The following is a 24,777-nucleotide window of genomic DNA, read 5'->3' on the forward strand; positions in this document are numbered from 1 at the left end:
TCAATCATACAACATTGATTTGAGCCAATAGGTTCAAAACGGGTGGTTAATGCATGCTGCAAATGGTTCAGTTCAGCACACCTCAGCACAAACTATTGGTCATTAGATAATGTCCAATTTGGAATCCATGACCAATTAGATTGGTCATGGATTCCCAGGGACAATAATGTACTTTGCTGTATTTGATCCTTTCTAACCGCCACTGAAACCTAACCCTCCTTTACTGCACCCTGTCCAGTGTCAAATTAGTCTGGGAAAAGGGAAACAAATATGGGACAAACTAGGAATTTGTATTTGCTGGGAATTTACACATGATTCTGCATTCTCTTAAATGGATTTATATATATTACCAATTGGTCAAATTGATTTAGACAAAGTACTTAACAATCGTAGACATCTGCAAGGGTCATCATATGTATCTTCAATCTATGCCTTACACCTGCAATGATAAAAATCAAGACTGGAAAATATTATTGGAATATTAGAGATATAACTAGGGGGGGGGGGGGGAGTGGTGGAAAGTAACCAGGTACATTTACTCAAGTACTGTACTTAAGTACAGTTTTGAGGTATTTTTTACTTTACCGGAGTATTTCAAATTTTCTGTACTTTTACTTCAACTCCATCTTTTATTTTACTTTTACTGAAGTACATTTTGAATTCCGGACTTTTACTTGTAACAGAGTATTTCTACATTGCAGTATTGATACTTATACTTAAGTAAAACATGTGAGTACTTTTTCCACCACTAAGAGAGAGATAAAGAGGGGGGGGGGTGTCATGTGATGACTAGTGTGGTTGCTCGGCTGGAAGCTGTCAGGCTTTCAGACCATGCAAACAACAGAGTCATATGACGGGGTACCCAAAGGAAAACACTGCAAGGCATAGGCATCGGACGGGGGGGAAGAAATAATCATCATCGCTGTGGTGCTGCTGTGTGGCAGCTGAGAGAGAGAGAGGGAAGGGGAGAGGAGGAGGAGAGAGCATCAATGTGCCCAGGTTGTTGCCACCATAGCGGCCTGGATCCGTTCCTCTTGTCGTCGCCGGGCCTTAATTCTCCTCCATCTCTGTTGAGATAATGATTAAAGGATGGCGGATCAGCGAGACGTCGCGACCGACGGAGAGCTTATGATAGAGGCTGCGGTCCTCCATGGAGGAGACGATGAGCAGCAGCAGCAGCATCATAGCAGGTCTTTGGCAAACATGGATGGAACGGAGGCACACCGAGTGGAGGATCTCTCGCTGGAGGAGATACTGAAGCTGTACAGCCAGCCGATCAACGAGGAGCAGGCGTGGGCTGTGTGCTACCAGTGCTGCAGGACGCTGGCCCAGGACCACCAGAGGAGGCGGAGGAGGAACTCCTCCAGCGCCGCAGCAGCATCAGTGGAGGCGGATGATCATGCGAGGAGGATAGAAGGACCAGGGGATGTACGGATCCACAAAGACGGCTCTGTTAGCGTGCGATATCAGGGCTATGCAGGTAAAGAAAAAAAGCTATTATGTAATACTCACCATCTATATTTTCTACTCACATCTAGCTAGGTCAGGCTTGTGCTGTATTTCAAAGAAGTGATTGTATGTATATTGACCAAGTTTGTCTATTTGGGACATTTTGATGTTAAACAATTAGAGCACGTGGAGGCTTGCTGTATTATTAGGCTGTTAATTGCCATTTTCTTAGCCTTGGATCAAGACTATCATAGATGTATTTATGGAGTCTGACTTTCACTTTCGTATCTATGATGCAAATGTCAGAATCTATAAAATGCATCTTTGATAGTCTTGATCCAAGGCTACCATTTTCTATTTGCTTATTTAACACCCCATATTTTGCAACATGCTGCTTGTTTTAACTGTCTGATATGGTACTGGTATGGTAAATGGGCTAATTCATGTAGATAGGCTACTCCAAATCGTCATATGTATAGCCTGGCTATGTGTGGATAATTAATTGCTTGATTGACATTTAGCTGACCAGCCCACTTCCACTGGCCAAGGCTCTGCTCTAGCTCCCCTGTAACCTAAACAAAGGAATGATTTATCTTATGCCCAGACCCCAATGCAGACCCCCATGCAACTCTCACCATCACGGTCATGATCCTGATAGGCATCAACTAATTTATATCCCAGTTAAAACGGTTTACAATTTAATCCTGTGTGCTGTGGTTGTTAGCTGTTAGCCTACTTACAGTATGGTTGGCTACCTCACATTGTTTCAGAATAGAGCATTCATCATAAGCTCTGATTATTAGACAAGGAACAGCTCAGACCAAGGTCTGAATTGGAGTGTGCCTGTGTGTGTGCGTGTGTGTGTGTGTGCCTGTGTGCCTGTGTGCGTGTGTGCGTGTGTGTGTGTGTGTGTGTGTGTGTGTGTGTGTGTGTGTGTGTGTTCGAGCGCACACGTTTGCATTTAATAGAGGCGTGTAGTATCTCAAGACTGATACTGACATACCCAGGACCCCAGGGCCTATATGGTATTATCAAGCTCTGGTGGTGTAAAGGAAACAGTTGATAACATGAGCCACTCTCTTCTTCAGTTGAACATGAGCCAGGTTTTAAACCCATGTACCGGCGGTACTTCCATAACAAACTGCACTAATCCTTGCAGTTAACAAGGTATGCCCAATTGTTCACATCATCTGTGTCAGTGAGTGAAAACGACAACTTAAGTGCCTGCGGTCAAACAGGCTACCGGTATGCCTGTTCATTGTATCTTGTCTGTATTTCATTTAATGCAATCATATTTCCTCTCACACAGTGCTGTGTAGACCAGACCTACATACTGATAATTGATAAATAGCCCATTCCACTCTGTATAGACTAAGGGCTCAAGGGATCCTCTCTTACCACCTACAACATGCACTCATTAAGGAGCACTGCTGAGTCAATATTATGGCTTTTGAATCAATAATGTACTGAACTCACAGAGGATCACAGAGTTAAGAGCGAGCGCATAGCCTACCACATAAACATGGCAATAGTCCTCGCAGCTGACCCCAGTTCAAATCCAGACCAAGCCTCTTTACTGCATGTCATCCGCTCTCTCCTGCTCTTCCTCTCTCTCACTGTCCTAGCAAAATAAAGAAGAAATGCAACAACAACAAAATAGAAACAGCTCTATGCTCAGTCACCTTTTGGGAGAAGATATGAAAATCAGAGATATGACAATGTTGACAGTAGGCTTTATCAGTCTATAATATATGGTTCGAATGAATGGCTTATTTTTAGAAGCAAAGAAAGACAGTGGGGGAGGGGAAGACGTACAGTTTTTTTTTCGGGAGCTTGGTAACCTTCTGTGCTATGTTGTAGCCAGCCCATTGGTGACTGCTATAATGGTATGCAATGCGTACTGATATTCTAAATTCACATTGTGACGAAGTCAGCCAAGACCCCCAATTAAGATATTAATGTCTCATTCTGTGGGAATTGTTAGTAATCACATGAATAGATATAATTATCAATATAATGCTTTCTATTTTTGCCTCTGCCACATTGTATATCTTCTAGCTTTCATCAGTCATTTGAAATGCATCGATAAGTGTATCCAAAAAGACTAGGTTTGTTTCAGTTTATTTGACTGATCTATTTTTCACTTATCTCTGCTGTTTGGCAGAGGGTCTTTCTTTCCCTATAGCACATACTTAAGCTGTCAGACACAACCTTTTGCAAAGTCACATAAAAAGAAGGAGAATTCTAATCTGAGCTATATGTTCAGGATTAGTCCTACTGGAGCTTTATTCTGCTGAGTTACCTTGCATTTAATATTTGTGTAGTCTATTCCAAGGGCCCATGTCTCATAGTTCATATTGTGTATTTTGACAGGGAGAGACATCTTACATCAGTATCCATCACATGTTGGCATGGCTTGCAGAAAATGTGAACATTTCTGTGTAAAGATTATACAGTTTGCAAAGGCAATAATAAACAGTCTTAATTACATGTTTCACAGATTAACCAATATGTTTATGCATACCAATCACATTACTATAATGTAGACACATTAATAAGATAAATATTATCCTCAACTGATTGCGTGTCGCTCCTCATATTGTAACATCACGTTATGATTTGTTCATGCAAATGAATATGAAGACATTGCACAAGGCTGTTGTGATACCCCATGAGTGTTTGCTGTAATATAATACCGCCGTTTGTTGAGAAGGTCATCTGTTAAGAGTTTGATTGGTCATATTATTGAAGTCAAAGCTGTTTGTGACGTTGATGTGGCCGGAAGGAAAGACTGCAGTGAGTTTAGTTTTGAATGAAACGTATTGATACACCACGGCTCCTCTCTGCTTACACCCAAGAGGACCATAATCACATGTCACATATAACAATTTGTATTTATTTTTTAATTAATCCTTTATTTAACCAGGGAGGCCTCATTGAGATATAGAATCTCTTTTACGAGAGGGACCTGGCCAAGAGGGCAGCACAATAAAAACAAATGGCCATAGGCCTACAATAAGAGACAATTAAAAGCAGACACACATTAAAAACAATGTTTAGCTGACACTTTCCCACACTTTCATGCTCTAGGCCCTTAAAAGTGGAGACAAGAGCATCATAAGTGATACGTTCTTTATGTAACTTATTCCATGCAGCCTATTTGAAAGCCTTTTACCCAGCAGCTCAGTACGAGCATAATCTGGGCTGGCGGTGAAAATGGAGTGGTCATTAACACTAACCTAGGTTTTATGATGGGGTCTCTGGAGGGCAGTACAGTTTCCTTAAAGGTTATTTAAGATTGAAGGTCTTACAGATAACAGGGTAAGGAACTGATAACTAAACAGTTAGCATATGATAAAATAGCACAATCAGAACGAAACAAAAGGTCACAAAATATGAATGAGTTTTTTAATAAGTAAATGATGATCTAAAACCATTCCTAATGACCAGTAAGTGTTGCATTCCCTTTTCAAATGAGTTTGAGACGATGACTTTAGCTGTGTCTGTGTTTGCAAATGCATTTGTTGCCATGGATATGATTATGGTGGTATCTCATTCACTGAGAAAGTAATGATTCATTGAACCAAGAGACACAGTTGGCAATCAAATGACCCCCCCCCCCCATATAGGCTTATGATACAGTCAGATAACAGTGTCACTCACCCCCATATAGGTTTAAGAAACAGTCAGATAACAGTGTCACCCCCATATAGGTTTATGATACTGTCAGATAACAGTGTCCGTGTAGCTTGACAGTCAGTAGAGCACTCGCTTTTGGACCGCAAGGTCCTGGGTTTGATTCTGGGCACCACCAACTCAGCGTATGAGTAGCATGGCTTATACGTCGTGCACAAAGTTAGTACTTGGAGCAGATGGTAGGTGTTGCGTTCCACCTCAGCAATCCATTGCCTAGGGGCAAGGATGCATTGGTCATGGCCATGGGACGCGGTAACACGCCGTCCCACCACTTTTGAGCAGGAGCACGCACACGCATCGATTAAAAACAACCCTTAAAGGGTAAGACCACTTTGGTAGAGGTTTTGGTTGTGTATTTTAATACCTTGCCATGATGTAACTCCAAAGGTGGGAAAGAAATAAAAAATAATTGCTCCATTGTTTAGAAATTGATAATTCAAAATATGCTCCTCATTGACTTACATTGTACAGTAAAACAGCTCTCAAAGTCACTCTTTTAGCACATAAATGAACCAATATAGAGCATCACCAAACCCAGTACTGTTTTTTTTTTTTATGAAAATGTCAACTTCCAGTTGATTTTACTATTTGAAGATCTGGATCCGGATCCGCCGATCCAGTCCGGGTTTTCTACTTATTAAAAATGGCAAAATCAACAGGAAGTTGACATTTTTATAAAAAAAGAAAACAGTACTGGGTTTGGTGATGCTCTATATTGTCTGAATCAACTTTGTTTGCGTTCGTTTCTGTGCTAAAAGAGTGACTTTGAGAGCAGTTTTACCGTACAATGTAAGTCAATGAGGAGCATATTTTGAATTATCAATTTCTAATCAATGGAGCAATTATTTTTTATTTCTTGTCCACCTTTGGAGTTACATCATGGCAAGGTAACTACACAACCCAAACCTCTACCAAAGTGGTCTTGCCCTTTAAGTTCACACCTCAACAAAGTTTACAAAGACTGCCGACTGCCGGGTGTCACACCAGCGTGAATTAACATAGGAATGAGCCTAGATGCATATGAATTGTCCATTGTGTGACCTGTAGTGTAGGTGTCATGCGTGTGACGTCTTTAAAATAGCGTCCCACCAGAGATAGATTCACCAATACAACACCAATCTGGGAACCCATCGTCAAATAAAAAGGAAAAACAGCGCCGCCAGCGTTTTTCACTTTTGCATTTTCAGTAAGCGTAGCTCTGAATCTGTTCTTGGGAGATTAATACAACACTGCCCAGGGGTCTAGCGCATTGAAAATGGCATAGACACCCTCATTTGCGGCCGATACCAACAATAAGCCACTCCGACCTACTTACTTACTTACGTATGCATAACATCATCAGTGACACAGAATGTGATGATACAGTATTATGCTGCAGCTCTAGTCACATATATATTTGTGCTTACGTAACTGATCAGATGTAACGATGGAGCTGTATGTTTGTAAGCTGCTTCACATTCAGACATACCCTTACTGTTATTCATAACATTGCTCTCTTGTTTCTTTGCAGATAAATACAGCCCATGCACATCAACAGAGGTGAGTAAAGCTACTGTAAAGCCTGAGTTACACTTAGTTGCAGCGCACAGTAAATAGCCAATTTATGCTTGTAGATTGGTCGTTGTTTCTTTTTTCTTTCTTTGATTGCATACTTTATTAGAAGTTTGCAGAAAAAAGTACAGTTCAATACAAGGTCAGCTAATAAGATTTAAATCCAAGAAAGCCTATGGCTTGTTTCCATTGGGGTCCTTTGTACTCAATTCACAGAGACATTAAATGACAGACAGATATACACTACTATGCAGGACTGGGTGCAACTAAGTATAAGAAAATCAGCTTGCCTACTAGTTCTATACAGTATTTACAGCTGTGATTTGCACTGTGCCACAATAATGGCTAGGAGGATAGGAGAAACAACAGCAATGTGGTGTGCTGTTCGAGGAATATGGCCTTTTGCTTAGATTATTTAAGGTTTAATTAGTACATTATTACCTTTTTGTTGAATTTGCTTTGGACACCATGCTTTATGATGTTCTAGAGTGTAATATATTGTACAATATACACAGTAAAATTAACTGAGCCTCAGAGTTAAACACGCAAATAGTAACCACCCCACCAATGATGCTGTGTATATAGTATATATGTATGCATATAAGCTATAAGAATAAGGACATCTACTAGTCCAACACAGTTAACAAACACTACATTTTTAACAGCACTCATTAAGCTTGAAAAAACGATATGTGTGTGTGTGTGTGTGTGTGTGTGTGTGTGTGTGTGTGTGTGTGTGTGTGTGTGTGTGTGTGTGTGTGTGTGTGTGTGTGTGTGTGTGTGTCACCTCCAACGTCATCGGGTGGGGTACAATTAGTTGACGCCTAACCCAGGTGGTATGAAAACAAATAAGCAAAGCTTTTAATGCTGCGATGTGCGTAAAGGATTCACAATCAAAGCTGAGGCACAAGCTGCTGCTCATGTTTCCCCAGCAACTACAAACATGGCTGCTATGTTTTTCCCGTGACTCACCTTACTCACCGAAGTTGGATCAAACTGTCAAATTACATGAAGGCGTTGCGGAACAAATGTGAATCAAATTCAGCTGTATTGCATATTCCATCTGGGTGGGGGACAACACTCTCAGTTCCGCTGTGTACCTACAATACATAATAATATAGTATAGTGACTGCATAGGAAGGAAAACAAACAACTGATGATTTAAAAGGAGGAGACTGGGAACATAGAGGGATTATGCTACTGTAGGAGTAACCGGTATCGTATTATCACTGACAACAATATTTTGGATGATTACTATTAAACCTCATAAGCTGATTGGCAAGTCAATATAATAATAGCTATGTAACTGTTTTCTTTGTTTATAGTGGATCCACCACCTTGTTAACTACCATGGAACCAGACATAACAAAGATAATAATATAAGAGGAATAACTGTACTATGGTTCAGGCTATCAGAGGCCATACTGTAGGTTAGATGTCACAGCTGACATGCTGCATATGCAGACAATTTTCCTATCGTTTTTTTATGTTGATCACATGAGCATATCGTTACCATTGAGGTACCTACACACTATTGATCATATCATCATAATAATCAAACACCTTTCAGCGTGACAGACTGCATTTCTAGTTGTGCTTTTTTATTGCCCTATCTATTGGGCAATATATACTTTATACTTTATATAGTTTATTGAATGTGTGCTATATTATCAATCTGTCAGCCTGAGTGTTCTTTGGCCCCTGTATTTACTCCCACACCACCCTAGAACCACAGCTGGTCTCCCTGACTGACCGAGAGAAATGCCACCAATCAAAGGAACCTCTTTGACGGTAGTTCTGGGTGACATTTTAGACCTAATTAAGGGACGGTGTAAATTTGTCGATCCATCCTGTCAACAGATGTTCTATCAACTTTCATTTGCTGATTACTCTGCCTGAAAGCAGCGTGTGGTAGGCTATTGTAATGGGTCATGTCTGTTTGTGTGTTTATAAGATAACTTGAGAACAGATGGGTGGATTTTCATGAACCTTGGAGCCGAGGGAATGATTAGTAGGTTGTTTCAAAGAAGTGAATAACTTTTGGGTCGAAAAGGACAAAGGTCAAGTTTACAATCAAGGTCACGGTATGACTATTAACAACACAACTTTAGAATGTATGGGAAAAGTTTCATTATAGTGGAATTGATCAGTAGGATAGGAAAAAAAACGTTTTGGGTCAAAAGGTCACAATCAAGAGACTGAGATGTTGGGAAGGGGAGCTGTTCGGATTTGTAAACACAGGTTTATTTGTTTAATCAATTACAATTTACAATTTAATGCTTGTGATTGTAGCTGTCAACCAAACACATTGCTTTGGTGGTTTATGCAATACTGTATTTGGCTGCAGTGATTATGTTAGCATAAGTCTCATATGACACTACAAATTATACGTAGATGTGTTAATGTTTTTAAGATTGAACAGAAAGTATTTTATGTTGGCTGTTTCTTCGTAGGATGTTGTTGTACAGAGACTGGTGAGTGATGATCAATGCTGAGCTCACTGTTGTTAGGTGGGAGTTTTGGACCTGGATTGCCTGTTAATATTGCAGTGATAACAGATGGAGAGAGGCAATGAAAAGATCAAATACGTACCCATGTGCATGCACGCAGGCACGCACACATACTGTAGAAGTCGAGAATGTGAACGCTTATAGAAGCTTCTAAGCAGCTTTGCACCAGAGATGAGTTCTTACAGTTCTTACGGTCTGTTACAGAGTTAGAGGGTGGCTGAAAAAGGCTGTCATTCTGTTGTGTTGCCAGCATAACCCACTGTGGCATGAACAGTAGCCTCACATTGAAACGTGTTGTGTCACGTGTGTACAGGTTGACATAAACAACAACCTATATATAACCTATAAGATTGCATAAACTCTACCAAATTATCCTCTCTGTTAGATCATGGACAATGGACATCACTTGTGATTGTTAGATGAAGCTCTCTTTTAACTGCCACTTAAAGGGCCTACCATTGTATGGCTTTTGGCTTTTGTTTACATTTTATCTAGTCTTAAATATTATAGAACTTAACTGAATAATTGAGTCTGTGTTGGCTAAACATCATTGCGCTGTTAATAATTCATAGATGTTTGAATTTCATTCGTAGATCAATCTTTTACTTCAGGGAGTATTTCTGGCTAGACCTTTCAAATCCATCCATGCTTTAAAATGCATTAAAACTCAACAGTCACATAACTTTGGCAAAAAACAAACAAACTGATATTGAATGATATTTAGTGTGCTGGATTACCTTTCTCAAGCAAGTGTTAAGTCTCTTTCATACTACAGTATACTGAACAATTAATTGAATCCAATGGCAAATCAAACAAACAAACAAATCAAAATGTCAAGTACTGTTATACCATAAGTCGTAGTCAATGGGCTAAACTTGCCAGACTGCCGGCATGGATCTTTAAGCCAAATTCTAGGCTATTGATGATCATAGCGTGCAGAATATAGAAGAGGGCTCTGTGTCTAATGTATACAGAAAAGAAATCTCACAGAACATGTTCATATTTTATAGTAGTATGTGGCCTCCTAAATTGTATTTCTTGGAGTTTTGTAACTGATGGTATTTTCAGTCACAAGATACTTCTTTGTGCTTCAATAAGGATGTGCTTTAACCCATTCAGACCTGAGGCTGATTCTACAAATGCCTTCTAAATCCTAACAGTTTTCTGAAAAACTTATGTTGCTATATCAGTGGCTCTCAAACCTTCAAGTCAAGGACCCCCAAAATGATATGTATTTGGACGCCAACCCCCATCTCAAAATATTTTGTTCCAGGGACCCCCAGAAGCAAAGATTTGAGTTAAAAATGTTAAATGTTAAAAATACATGCAGTGTATATTCAAAGATTTGCTCAGATTTTCACTATTTTTGAATAGCCAAAGAAATCTAAAATGATGTAGGAAAAAAGAGTATCAACATATTTCACCCCTAGTGGCCTATAGTTCCTGGTAGTCTCCTAAGTGCTTTGTCCTGCTGTGCTGCTAGATGCTTCTGGTCCCATGATGTGACCAAACCTCAGAGGTTATGGATTATGCCTCATTATATTCCTCCCTGTCAAAGTTTAACTGTTCAAGCCCATTATTCTGTTAATGTCTGTCTTTGGAGCTTTGAAGTCTGGACAGGGATTATACTTTAACATCTAATGGCCACATTCACTGTTAAATGTAAACAGAACGTTCAGTTAGTAATTAAAGGTTCTTTTAAACCCAATGAGACCTGAGGCCGATTCTAAAAATCTTCTAAATCCTAAGAGTTTTCTGAAAAACTTGTGTTGCTATATCAGTGGTACTCAAACCTTTTCATGTCAAGGACCCCAAAAAGGAGTCCTTGACATGACCCCCAAAAAGGAGTCCTTGACATGACCCCCATCTCAAAATATTTTGTTCCAGGGACCCCCAGGCCACAAAAAAATATACCTGTATATTCAAATATTTGCGCAAATGTTAATGATTTCTTAAAAATAGCAGATCTTCAAGCTCATGAGCTTGTATATCAGCTATTTTTTAATAGCCAACCAATGTGCTATATATATATAGCTACAATCGAAAATTACTCGAGTTAGAGTTCTGAACGATTTGTTATGCATGTATGGACAATAGACAGAGAGCTAATCTGCTGAACAGTGAAGCATCACCATATCCCAGTCATATGACAGCACAGTGGGATGAAATGTAACAATTATCTTTCTCATCTATCTCAGTTCACGGTTGGTGTATTTGTAGAGCAGAACATGTTCCGGTTAATATTCAATGAACACATTAATGACAGCCCAAACTAAAATCAAAGGAATTTCCAACCCGGATATTAAAGGGATAGTTCACCCCCAAAAGGACTTTCTTTCTATCGATTACACACCCCATCGAGACTTAATTCATGGATTTTTTTTGTTTTTGTCGCATTCCTAAGCCAATCATTTGATTACCAGCGGGGGCTCCGGTAGGAGACTCAAAGTGTCAACTTTCAGTCTCCTACCGGAGACATAAGTATCTTTCCGCCGGTCATCAAATTATTGGCTTAGGAATGCGACAAAAACAAAAAAATCTCCATGAATTCAAGGCTTCATGGGGTTTGTAATTGATTGAAAATAAGTAATTTTTTGGGTGAACTATCCCTTTAAGATAAAAAGAAAAACTAAAATATTTTCCCTTGACTCCTAGTATCCTGTTGTGTGAGAGAGACTGTGAACTTCTAAGTGAGTAAGTGAGTCTAAGCTGAAATCAATCAGTCAGGACGCAATGTTTCTGTCATACCACATCTAGAAGGCTTCAAATGTGATGGTTGATTGATTGATTGAATACTTTATTAACAGTTTGCAATGACAAGCACAGGGAAGTACAGTTCAATATAAGGTCACACCTCAATACTGATGTGTGCTTGACTTATCCAAGCCTTGTCATGACCTTTGACATGAATCATGATGTTGGTCATTTGCATGGCAAGTTACATGAACATGAACGGATCTTGAGACAGTGGGACCCTGGGGTAGGGATGCCTAAAAGCCTGTATCTCAACTGTATTTACAGTGCAGGACCTGCTATTCCTTCACTTCACTTGACTTCAGTAGGACATATGGGGCTCTGTTGTTGACATGAATGACTGAGCCCTTCGACTTTGTGTCGATAAATGTAAAGTTAGTTCACACAGAGAAGCTCTGTCTTAGGGCCTCCTGGGGCTCAGTAATCCATCCATGGTTAGGAATAGTCAATGACAATGATATGACTAAAGTGAAGCAATTTTCCAAATGCCCTGAATCTTTCATATCTTAGAATAAATGCTCCGAATCTCAGTACATACATATGTATACGTATGTATGTACGCACGCACGTCTGTAATCCACGTAATCCAGAAACGTTCGACCGACCGACTTCAAATTCGAAGACGACCCGAGGGAGTGCGGTGCCCGGCGTAGGCGGATAGGTGGTTGTCCAGAACCACCAGAAAAGGCTCTGGCTGTGGCCCCAAATGAGCCAATTGATTGCCAGGCAACCCCAGCCTTATAAGCTTGATTTGCGAAATTCCCCACACCTGCCATTTGATTAGTTAATCAGTCCCTTTTCCAGTCAGTTTGCACTCTTCAGACATTCTCCACACAGGCGTTTACCACTGCACAAGGACTTTCCACAACTGTCGATCCCCCCCATATGCCCATATATGGGCATATCCATATATGCCCATATACTGATAACATCAGGGATCTCCATATATGGGCATAAAAGGAACAAGGACAGACAGATATAGAGATATCCATATATGGCCATAAAAGGGATACAGGCAGACAGACAGATACGGAGATCTCCATATATGGGCACAAAGGGACAGAGACAGACGGTTATAGCGGATGCTATGACAACGGGTATAACGGGTATTGCATAACAGAGTGGGGCATGCATTCCCTATTTTCATTGTTCCCTAACTTGCATTGTTCCCAAGTAGGCCGCTGCCCGACGGGCACAGGTCTAGTTATGACACTAAGGAATGTAGTATCATACAGTATAAACTGTGAGAGCGTGGTCACTGACACCTGGATATTTAGTCCAGAGGGACTTTTTCTTAAATTTTGTGGTAGAACTGAAGTATTACACATTCCCTTTTCCAACCTAAGGCTCTGTTGTTATATCATATCGGGTTAGTGTCCTATCCTTTAATACCTGAGGTTACTAGAGTTACTGTACTTTAGACAGAAATAGCAAAACTTAACCTGAAGTGGCCTACAATTGACGCCTTAACATAACATTGAAGTGTCGTAATATGAATGAATATTAATATGAACGTAATATGAAACACAATGTGAACTTGTTATGTAAAAAACGTGTCTGTTTCTGTGGAACAATCAATGTAGACTGTTCCACAGAAATAACAGCAGATAACAGTTGTTGAAGAGTTTACAGATATGTGGGTAGGTGGTAAGTGTATGTTGGCTGTTTGTGGTGGTGGGTGTTGATGAGCAAGAGAAGAAATGGAGGACATATTGCCGATAGGAGAGCGAGGCCTCATGAATGGATATATAGTGCTGTCTTTGTATGCAACCGAACAAGAATCCACTGCCCACAGGCTTATGACCGAGGAAAAGTAGACCTACGTTTGTGGAGGCACAAAGGGGGTAGCACGATGACATACTTTTCTGCTGCCCTTACACTTACAGTGTTGTCTGACTGGCTTTGGGATTCCTGTTTGGTAAAGTGAAAAAAATATTGGCGAGGCAAATTAAGAGCCTTTCATTTAAATCTAAAGGGATTTGTGTTGCAAGCCAGGCAAAACAGGTGGATTTTCAATTCAACCATTTTTAACTATCAAATGCAATCTTGAAATAATGTATTTACTCTCGGTATGTGCATAACATATAGCCTTCTTTTCTTTTTTTACCTTTATTTAACCAAGAGTAAAATCCCATTGAGATTACAAATCTCTTTTCCAAGGGAGCCCTGGGACACAACAGGCAGCAGTACGCACAAGAAAGAAGCAACACAATAAAACAAATTACATTAAAACAGCAGGTTGAAATAAGAACTATTACAATAAACTGGCAACTAAAAACATTGACAGTTTTTAGAATCTGCCTCCAGCTCTTCATTTTGGTTTTAAAAGCATTCAATGTGATCAATTGATCTAGTTTCAAGATACTTTGCAGATCATTCTATGCTTAGGGGGCTGAAAATGCAAAAGCCATTTCAAGAAAACATCCTTCTGTGTGCCAGAACATCTTTCTATCTTGTGGTTAACTGTCTTAAAGGTAGGGTAAGTGATATTTTTTGGTTAAAACAAAAAGTATTTTGTTAAAAGGTTAAAATACTATATTCTGATAGTAATCATTGCTATAGAGCGTTTTTTCAGAAACAGATTCTCTCCAGCTCTTTAATAAACAGAAAATACATTTTTCGGTAGGTGTCAAAATCTCAGCCAATCAGGAGAAAGTACCAATTTTTAAGCTTCATTTGTATAGTGTTCCAGTTCAAATTTTGCCTGCTCATTTCTTAGTGTCATCACTTCCAATTTCACTTGTTTAATCTATATCCTGATTGAGTTCTCTGTCCTGGTTGGATAAAATTGGAAATGAAACTGAAACTGAAACGAAAATGCATTTTCTGTTTTATAAAGAGCTGGAGAGACAAGGAGACTCCTGTTACTGAACAAACACTCTATAGCAATGAGTACTATCAGAATATAGAGCTATTTAACAATTATTTTAACCAACGCAAATCACTTACCCTACCTTTAACCCATTACAACCGAGAAAGTATCCGTGACATTTTAGGTTTGAGCTAAAAGGCATTATTTTATACTTTGGCAATTCAAAATAGCAGATATGCAAGCTCATAGCGCGGCACGAAGTGATGCGCAATAGCTTGTAGATCTGCTATTACGCAATAACTCGTATATCTGCTATTTTTGAAAGATCGTGAACATTTATGAAAATCTTCTTTTTTTCTTTTAATGCAATTTTTTTTTACTCAAATCTTTGCTTCTGGGGGTCCTTGGAACAAAATATTTTGAGATGGGGGGTTGCGGTTCCTTGACATGAACAAGTTTGAGCACCACTGATATAGCAACATAGGGTTTTCAGAAAACTGTTAGGATTTAGAAGACATTTGTAGAATCGTCCTCAGGTCTTAATGGGTTAATTGCAGTAACAGGAATATTGAAATGTGACTAAGGGTGTTTACTGATATTGTTTGATTCTGTGCTGATGGCCACCGCAGCACTTTGCTTCAGCAAAAAGAATGGTCTTGTCTGACATCTTCCTGCTTTCCTTTTCTTGTCATCTTATGTTTACCTGCACCCCTTCCACTTCTCCACCCAAGGAAGGAATCAGGAGGCTTCTGTAGAACGGAGACATGCTTGCGTTAGCTCGATTTCATGGTTGAGAGCAGCAGATTACAGAGCCTCTGTGTAGTCATAGGCTCAGCTCTTTCTTTTTTTAGTTTTATTTTATACGGTTTGCAGTTATTTACTTCTCAAAAATCCACAATTAACAAATGCCTCCCTCTTTGCAATTGTTGATTATCATACGTGACTGACTATGCGGAAACACATGAAACCTACTGTGCACTGAATTGCTTGCTCACATCATGTGCTGGAGCCTTCATTTGTATTGGATTTAATCCCCTTTGACAGTAGCTCTCTTAGCACTCTGTTCTGTTGAAACCCTTGACTGAACTCGCATGCCCAGCGAAGAGTAACCCAGATGAAAGTAGCGCTTTGATATGGGCGAAAAGCTTGACATTCTTCATACCTCACACCTCAAAGCATGATCTGCCTCTACGGCCTGTCTGTGAAAGTACAGTATCTTAAATCATAAATTCTACAGTGTAATTGTATTGGCTGCCAATAAGACAGCATTGTTACATATTAGCCTGAGATTATACAATATCGTGTACATCTCTGTGCAAATGTGTGTGTGTGTGTGTGCGTGGGTGCACGCGTGTGTACGTGTGTGTGTACATGTGTGCGTGTATGTGTTTGCTTGTTAGGAGCGCTAGTGTCTCGTTATTGTCTCCGCCAGGCCGAAAGGCGTGACCGAGAACTATGTTTTGCACCCTGTCCGTCCGTCCATGTGTGTGTGTGTGTGTGTGTGTGTGTGTGTGGTTCAGTCTGTGAACAGCTAATCTCCGGCAGCGTTGGGTGGATCGCAGCCAAACTGCACACACACTCCCTGGATGCCAGAGCAGAACCTCTGCCCCAATTATTTCACATGGGCATGTTATAGCGCCACCAGGAGGCCGATTTTTGCAAAACACATTTTTAAAGTACTTTTTTGTCCAAACATCACGCAAATCGGTGCACAGTATCTCTATAGTCATTGAACAAAATAATTCATTCAGATTTTTCATATGCCATCCTGATTGGCTAAGATTGGCTTCCAAAGTTTGCCGGACTGCTCTGTTTTGAACAAAATGCCTCAAATCATGAACACAGCGTGCGATTTCCGTGAAATTGTGCGCGCACATTCCCACTATGCAGAGAAAGAAATACCACTTCAACATTTTCAAATCAGCCTCATGGTTTTAAAACTTTGTATGCACACCCCTTAGAGGCCAAGGAAAAACATCTGCCCTGCATTTTTCACACACCTAAAGTTAGCAGGAGTGGCCCGTTTTGAACAAAATGCCGCAAATCATGAACGCAGCGTCCGATTGCGGTGAAACTGCACGCACATTCACACTACGTTTAGGAACAAACTTTTTTTTAAAACATTGCCCTATTATAGTGCCATCAGGGGGCGATTTTGCAATTTCTTTTTTAATATTACTCCCAAAAATGTTGTCCAAACATCACGCAAATCGGTACACATTATCTTTATAGTCAAGTGATCAAGATGGCTCCGACTGATTTTTCATATTCCATCCTGATTGGCGAATTCCCAACATTGCTGGCCCACAATAACCTACCTGATCTGGCGGAGACCTGTGCTCCGAGGAGCACTTTTTCGAGTCTATGTTTATCTCTGCGTGTGCAAACTGTACATGCCTACCTGTGGCATTTGTGTATGTGTTAAATGTGTTCACGACGTGCAAATCCATGCGCCGGCTCGTCCGTCTGCGTGGTGTAGTATATCAGTGGGCGTGGCGTGTACCAGGGTGGTGCTCTGCTGAGACAAAGACCTCTCATTCACCTCGGCTACAGTACAGTGGTCCATGGAGCTGCCCCCATTCTCATGCCTACTGATGGACAGAGGTCAGATCTCTCATGTGACTCCTCCTACCATGGACCCTATTGATTCTAGAGGTCATGTAACCTTGCCCTTGATCTGCCATCTATAATAACATTTGCGATTACCCCAGTCTTAATTACGCCCTTTCTCTTGATATCTTACCCTACTCCGAGCTTCTTGAACTTTCTCATCCTCACTACAGACAACTGGCTCTTTCTCTTCACATTCTTTATATCTGCACCCCCCCCCCCCCCCCCCCCCTCCCACCACCCCCCGCCCTTTCTCCGTTCCATTTCTCTATCTCTTCTTTCTCCCATCCCTCGAGTCATTCTCGGTCTCGCCGCTTCCTTTCATTACGTTTCTTCCCCCTTGGTGTTCAGGGTAGAAGAATCCCTCCCCCCGCCCTCATGTGATGTCCCTGTCTTTATCTTTTGTCTTGGCCTTGGCATCCTTCATTTGGCCGTTCCTGCCTTTTATACAGTGTGACTTTGTATTCACAGGACAGACTGGTTTCTTTAACAAAGTATTGCAGCTCCTCACCTGTAAGAAAGGATCTCTGCACCACAATAGAAAAGTCTACAGATAAGATATCACTCTGACACAGTTTAAACACTTGAGCTGTGAGAAAATATTGTATGCTTGGCATATGATGGCATATGTTAATCGTATTAGTAACTTTTAGCCAGTTTTTTTTTCAGTGATGCATAGCCTACGGATATAGCCATGAAGCCATCCGTAGATTCCTCATGCTTCAAACGGTTGGCTGAACCCGCACTGAATCTGACTCAAAGGATAGACATCTTTCTCACTTAGTTACAACATTAACCATGAGTTCACAGGAACTATGTACAATTACTGTATATTAGGTGCTAATGACTGTAATGTCATTGACTGCTAAATGACTGTAATGTAGGTGTACAGTATAATGTGTGTACATCATCGAGCCATTGTCTCCAGAATCCTTCACCTTCAAAGACTTGCCTATCTGCATTAATAATACTAGACTGGTGCCAAACTCGGGAATGATGCAAGTGTCCCTTTCATACCCATATATGGAGTTCCCTGTCAGCCATGCCCACATATTGAGTCCAGGCCAGTCTATGACGTGTCATGATGATGACATCCATATATGTGGATTTGCGGATATAACAATATTCTTTGGAGATCCGCTGATCCGACCGACTTCCCACTGAAGTCGATTGGTCGGGCGGTTCAACCGAATTACCTTCCCAATGCTACTGGGGGAGTCGTGGGGAGCGCCCGGCCTAGAGCAACTGGGGGAGGCGCAGGGGGCACCTGGCTTGGATTCTGCTAGTGACACATTCTCACACAAGTAGGCAGAGATTTCGCGCATTTATAGTAGGATGCAGGTTATGGGTGTGCTAAGGCATATCTTGTTGACACATCCACACTAGATTTAAATGTATTCAAAATGCATCACTAACAAGCTAACCAATATACTAGTACACAGTCAAACATTTTATTGTATATTCAGTCTTCAAGAGATAATAGATCTAGATTGCAGATAAATATAAATTAATTGATAAACATGTTATGTTACATGATTTACTGATTCTTGGACACAGGATATAATTATGTAAACAGATAATTCTTTGGAACAGGAAAGTTTTATTTAGTTATAGAAATGTTTCATTCTGCAATGAACCACAACTGAGCAAATAGTCCACTTGTGTTGCATGATCTAGTGCAGTATAATACAGTACACGCAGCTGTTCAATAATTCTAGATTGTTTTGTCTTCGAAACAAGTTTCAGAAGTTATTTTCCTACTGTGAGCAAAATGCAAATGTACTTGTACTAACAAGCATTACGGTAGCAGACAACCAGCGAACATGTCTCCATTTTATCTTCAAACGTGAATCATTGTGTAATGACAATTTACATTTTAAGCATATGCAGACCCTCTTATTCAGATTGAGTTACAAGTTACAGCCTCATTGTACATTTAAAGTGAATAACACATTTTACAAACATAGTTGCATCCAGAGTTTGAATATTCTAGATTTCTTCCTCCTCGGAGTATAGGCTGATACCCTGAAATGTGTATCACTGTATCACTGTATTATAATGATGATGATGACGACGATAATGACAGGTTTTTCCCTCATGATCTTCCCTTTGTAATCTCCCAGGGTGAGGCTGCTCTATTTGTGAAAGATATGTATTTGTGTGTGTGTGTGTGTGTGTGTGTGTGTGTGTGTGTGTGTGTGTGTGTGTGTATGAGTGTGTGTGTGTGTGTGTGTGTGTGTGTGTGTGCGTGCGTGTGCGTGTGCGTGCGTGCGTGCGTGCGTGCGTGCGTGCGTGCGTGCGTGCGTGCGTGCGTGCGTGCGTGGAATGCGTGCGTGGAATGCGTGTGTGCGCGTATGAGTGTGTACGAGTGTGTTCAATATGTGTGCGTGAATAGCCAACAGGTCTTTCTCTTTCTTAATAGTGTCATGTGGTCAGCATATTACAGCTGTTTTTGCCAGCTGTTTCAGCCTTGGATTGGTACATGAAAGTAGTGGATGATAGGCTATTGCATAACAAATAGCCTTTGTTTTGGCTCTGGGAGATTAACATTTAAGTAACATATACAGTACATCATGGAAAAGTATTTAATAATCCTTCATGTAACATGAAGGATTGCTTTTTTGAGGTGATTCACAGACCATAGAAGCCATTAATGTATGTAGCATGATCCACACAAATCCAGTAATACTTTTTTAGGGAATGAGGATGAAAACGGGTCATTATTGTTCATGATCATTCAGGATACTGAATAATCTCAGCTAGCTACAACATCTTCCTAATAGTTTTAATAGTATCCATAAAATATCTACACATATGTGTTCCATGCCAGGGTAGAAATGGAAACCCCCTTGAAACAGAAGACACAATGTGATGCAAAAACAGTGACCAATACAAATATTTCTGAAATTCTTTAAAATGGGGTGGCAGTTCTTCCTGATAGACTAGAGCGACCCTTCCTGCATATTCAGTGATACAGACAACACTGGCTCAGACTCAGAGGGTATATCTGTACTGTAGTATACCTAAATCTTTTCTGGCAGTTTATTACTAATCGCTGTGCATTACTACCTGCATACTCTTTTTTATTATTATTATTATCTTTGTTTTTTGTTTTATAACTCACAGCTGTGTCTTTTGTCCTATGTTGCAGTACTGCCATGACAACTGAATCCCCCTTTTGGTTTAACAGGTGATCGAGTCCTTGGGCATCATGATCTACAAGGCTCTGGACTACGGACTGAAGGAGAACGAGGAGAGGGAGCTCAGCCCTCCGCTGGAGCAACTCATCGACCTCATGACCAACATGGCTGAGGATGAGGTGGACGCCTGTCCTGATGAAGGCTACGAAGCCACGGAGGAAGAAGAGGAGGCAGAAGATGACCATGTGAATATCTGTAATGTTCGTGGCTACAGGGACTTACTAAAGGTATGACAACTGCAGAAGTAAGCTAATGATTTGGTTCCATGCTGTAAGAATTCAGTGCATTTCTTCAGTGGTCAGTGCCTTTTTTTTCCAGTGCACTGATACGCCGGGCCTTGGTTGGATAACTTTTGGCAATGACACACGAATGCCCAGGTGTAAATCGTGTAAATGACTGTAGATGCTTGTATACATGTAAAGGTTAGCGTGGAGGTAAACATTACTACTAGGATGTATATAGTAGGGGTGGAACAGTTAATAGAACAAATCAATTTAATAGTTTGTAGGTACAAGCACCTCTGTAATCCCTCTCTGAGGGACCATAAACAACCTGTTGCAACAAATAGCAAAACCTCCATGTCATGGCAAATTTTCCAAAGAACGTTGGAGGCTGATGAAGAAAACGAGTGGAGATCCACCGTTCCAACGTTGTACACAATGCTTCAGTCAGTGGGCAGTGGCTCGAGCGAGCCGCGGTGTTGGTAGGCAGACTACTAAGTCCCTTAAGAACTTTGTTCGGTTCGGCAAGCCCTATCGAAGCCGCTTCATTTGGAGTATGCTGCAGCGCAGCCTTTACTTTGGCTGTGCTGAACTGATAAATAGCTGAGAAAATAGCATTGAACTGTGGTGGCCATGTTTGACATGTGTCGCGGTGTGCTTTGGACTGGAGTATTATATTGCGCCCCAAATCGTCAGATATTGCAGCTCTGTCATTTCCCCTCCCCAGTTCGTCACTATGGGACTACTATTTGTGAGAATGTGTGTTGGCAGAGTTCCCTCCACAGAGAGGTGGGTCATGGTGACAGTTCAGCACACTGTGGCATTTTAGCTTGCACTGATTGCGCTTGACTTGGTAAATTGACCAACTTGATTTAGTCTCGTGTAGCCAAGCAACAATTTCACAATCTCCGAATGCTATATAGAGTCTGGAACTACACCTCCCGAAATCCGAGAGGGAAAGCTGGAACTTTCACGAAAATACATTTTAAAATATCTTTACATTTTATTTTTTAATTTCCATTTCTGCTTAGCATCAAGTCATATAATCATATGCTTAGATAATTTTGTACTTTATTTTTGTACTTTATACTATACTACTTTATACATCATTTTATTAAAATCAACTATTTATTAATTAGTTAAATCATTTGTTTTCATTAACTGTTACACCACTATCCACTTGCTTTAATATGAAATGCTGATGCTGTAGGGGTGAAAACAACTACTTAATGTAAATACCAATTAGTACGCTAGGCGTTCCTTAAAGTCACACCCAATGTTATTTATCTATGTATAACTGTCTCCCTCCACTGTATGGATGCTAAAAAATGTTGACACAAACACAGGGATTAGCAGTAGGTGACCAGACCAGTTCTTATGACTCCTCGGAGCTGTGTTTCCATTTGTCCTCCTCAGGAGCAAATAGACACTCTGTCAACTCTCAGAAGTAATGTTTACATAATCACCCCATGCTCCAGTCCCCACGCACGCGCGCGCACACACACACACACACACACACACACACACACACACACACACACACACACACACACACACACACACACACACACACACACACACACACACACACACACACACACACACACACACACACACACACACACACACACACACACACACACACACACACACAGAGTCACACAGAGTCACATTAGTGCCAGAGGCAAAGAATCAGATCTCCACAGAGACACATCTGAGCAGTGTGGCAGTCTGGCCTGCCCAGTGTCTCTCTCCTTCTCTCTCTCCCCATCTCTCTCTCTCTCTCTCTCTCTCTCTCTCTCTCTCTCTCTCTCTCTCTCTCTCTCTCTCTCTCTCTCTCTCTCTGGCACTGTCACTCCCTTTCTCTCTATCCACTGTTTCCTCCATGCCATCCACTATCCACTATATTACTCTCCAACTTACATCATTTGCATACTGTTCTGTGGTTTAAGGGCTGGTCACGCTTCTTTCGCTTGCTGACTGGCTGTTAGGAGGATTGTTTCAGCATTATCCTCTTAAAGTAAATGAGGCATTAACATGCATATGGAAAAATAATTAAGCTTCGGAATACTAATTTCCTAACAGATTCCTCTTTCGTCCTTGGCACACAATATTTTAGACATTAAGCATTTCGCCAATCCTGGGATTTCTTAGGTGGCTAAGGCAAAAAATGTTAATGGCAGAGGAATATGTCTGCCATTTACTGTATTTAGTGGAATTCATCCTCAATAGCTTCATTTGAATTAGGACTGCAGAGTCAGGGGGAGTGGATGCCAGGAGCATGCCAAGCAGGGCCTAGGGCACCGTCTGTTCCTCTGAAATAGACAAGGACGTAGTATTTTGTCACCACTACTGGGGTAGTGTCTGTGCCCATATCTGTGCCTGTGTGTGCATCAGCAGCAGAGCTGTGCAGACAGACAACCCAGACAATTGTCCTAAAGCAAGCCTTCAACAATTGTTTACACGTTGTCTCATTCCTCTGCCAAGAATTGTCTTTGAAGTGTCTTTCTCTGGTTAGAACATGAAAGCGACATTTGTATTTTACAACTGCTCATCATAATCACCCGTTTTGCATGAAAGGTAATAAAGTCATATGATTACCTTTCATGCAAAATTATCATACCAGACCTTATAAACCATTACAGTGTAACTTAGTGTGCCTTATGACTGTCGTGGTAAATATCATAAGTTATACAGAAGGCTTATTAATAACTCTCATGACACATTATGTCTTTATAATGCATTATGAAGACGTATACGCATTATACAGTAGAGATTGTCTTTGTAGAAAGTGTTAACGGTATTCTCTATTTTGTAGCTCTGTATCTCCCACCTACCAAGCCCCAGTGATGCCCCCACTCACTACCAGGCAGTGTGTCGAGCCCTCTATGCAGAGACCAGGGAGCTTAGCACCTTCCTGCAGAAGATCAAAAGCGCCAAAGAGGTGGGTACCCTTGATAATGAAGTAACCTCTTACTGTTAGTGTCATCCGTGGTTTGGTTATAGTGACATTGTATAGTATGGGTACAGGAAAATAATGAGCTCACTTCACCCAGTTTAGTATCTGGATATAAAGGTATGCCTTAGGGAACTCTCCTTTTGTGCGCGACTGTGCAGAATGATTGCTGACATTCACCGGTTATAAACTGAATTACGGTAGCACATATACTATGTCAGGGGTCTTCAACAGGGGGTCCGGGACCCCTAGGGGGTCCTCAGAGTTACTACAGGGGGTCCGCCAAATCTTTGTGTGATATGATTTTTTTTTTTTTCCTTAACCACTTGAACCCTAGTGGTTACCCTTTTCTGAGGAGAACTTTAGCCAAAAATAGCAGATCTACAAGCTCACAACGCCTCACACTGCGAGGCGTTGAGAGCTTGTAGATCTGAAACACAATTTTAGCTTGTAGATCTGAAACACAATTTTATACAATATAGAGTAGGGGGTCCCTGCTTTATCTCTCTCTCAGCTAGGGGGTCCTTGGCCTGAAAAGGTTGAAGACCCGTGTACTATATGCTACTGATTGTAAACTCATGGATCATATAGAGGTCACAGTTGGACATCAACTCATACCTTACATGTTCCACACGCCTCAGTACTCAACATAATGCTCAACTAGAAGGAGATGTGTGGTTGGCCGTGATGTTTGCCAGAAAGAACAGCAGAGGTTCTTACTGCCATCTGAGGAAAGCAAACTATTTATGCGCAAATGTAGAAGACTCATGCCAGCCCAACCTATTCTTATGTCTATGTTTTTTATATTTACTATATACTAAGCATATGTTCTTTGATGTTTAGTGCTAACCTGTGAGTCATTGTGAAGAGGAGGACACTGCTCTGTAAACTCAGTCAACCTGTGTGAATACAGAACCTTTGGGTGTATATTTTTGCTCTGCTCTGTGCTTTTAGACGTTAGACGTTTTAGATGACGATAACACTCAAACTATTTTCTCTTATTATCAGCTTGTATCTC

General features: G+C 40.8%; 1 protein-coding gene across 1 annotated transcript in view; it reads left to right on the forward strand.

Moving 5' to 3' along the window:
- Nucleotides 1-999: 999 nt before the first annotated feature.
- spire1b (spire-type actin nucleation factor 1b) overlaps nucleotides 1,000-24,777 on the forward strand; it is a 46,957-nt gene continuing 23,179 nt past the window's right edge. Inside the window, exons 1-4 of the mRNA XM_084052761.1 lie at nucleotides 1,000-1,480; nucleotides 6,656-6,684; nucleotides 20,573-20,809; nucleotides 23,622-23,747. Coding sequence (XP_083908887.1) covers nucleotides 1,090-1,480; nucleotides 6,656-6,684; nucleotides 20,573-20,809; nucleotides 23,622-23,747 — 783 coding nt within the window. The 5' untranslated portion in view covers nucleotides 1,000-1,089. The remainder of the gene's footprint in view (nucleotides 1,481-6,655; nucleotides 6,685-20,572; nucleotides 20,810-23,621; nucleotides 23,748-24,777) is intronic.

Source organism: Gymnoscopelus microlampas, assembly GCF_963454915.1.
Source record: "Gymnoscopelus microlampas genome assembly, chromosome: 3".
Classification (NCBI taxonomy): Eukaryota; Metazoa; Chordata; class Actinopteri; order Myctophiformes; family Myctophidae; genus Gymnoscopelus; species Gymnoscopelus microlampas.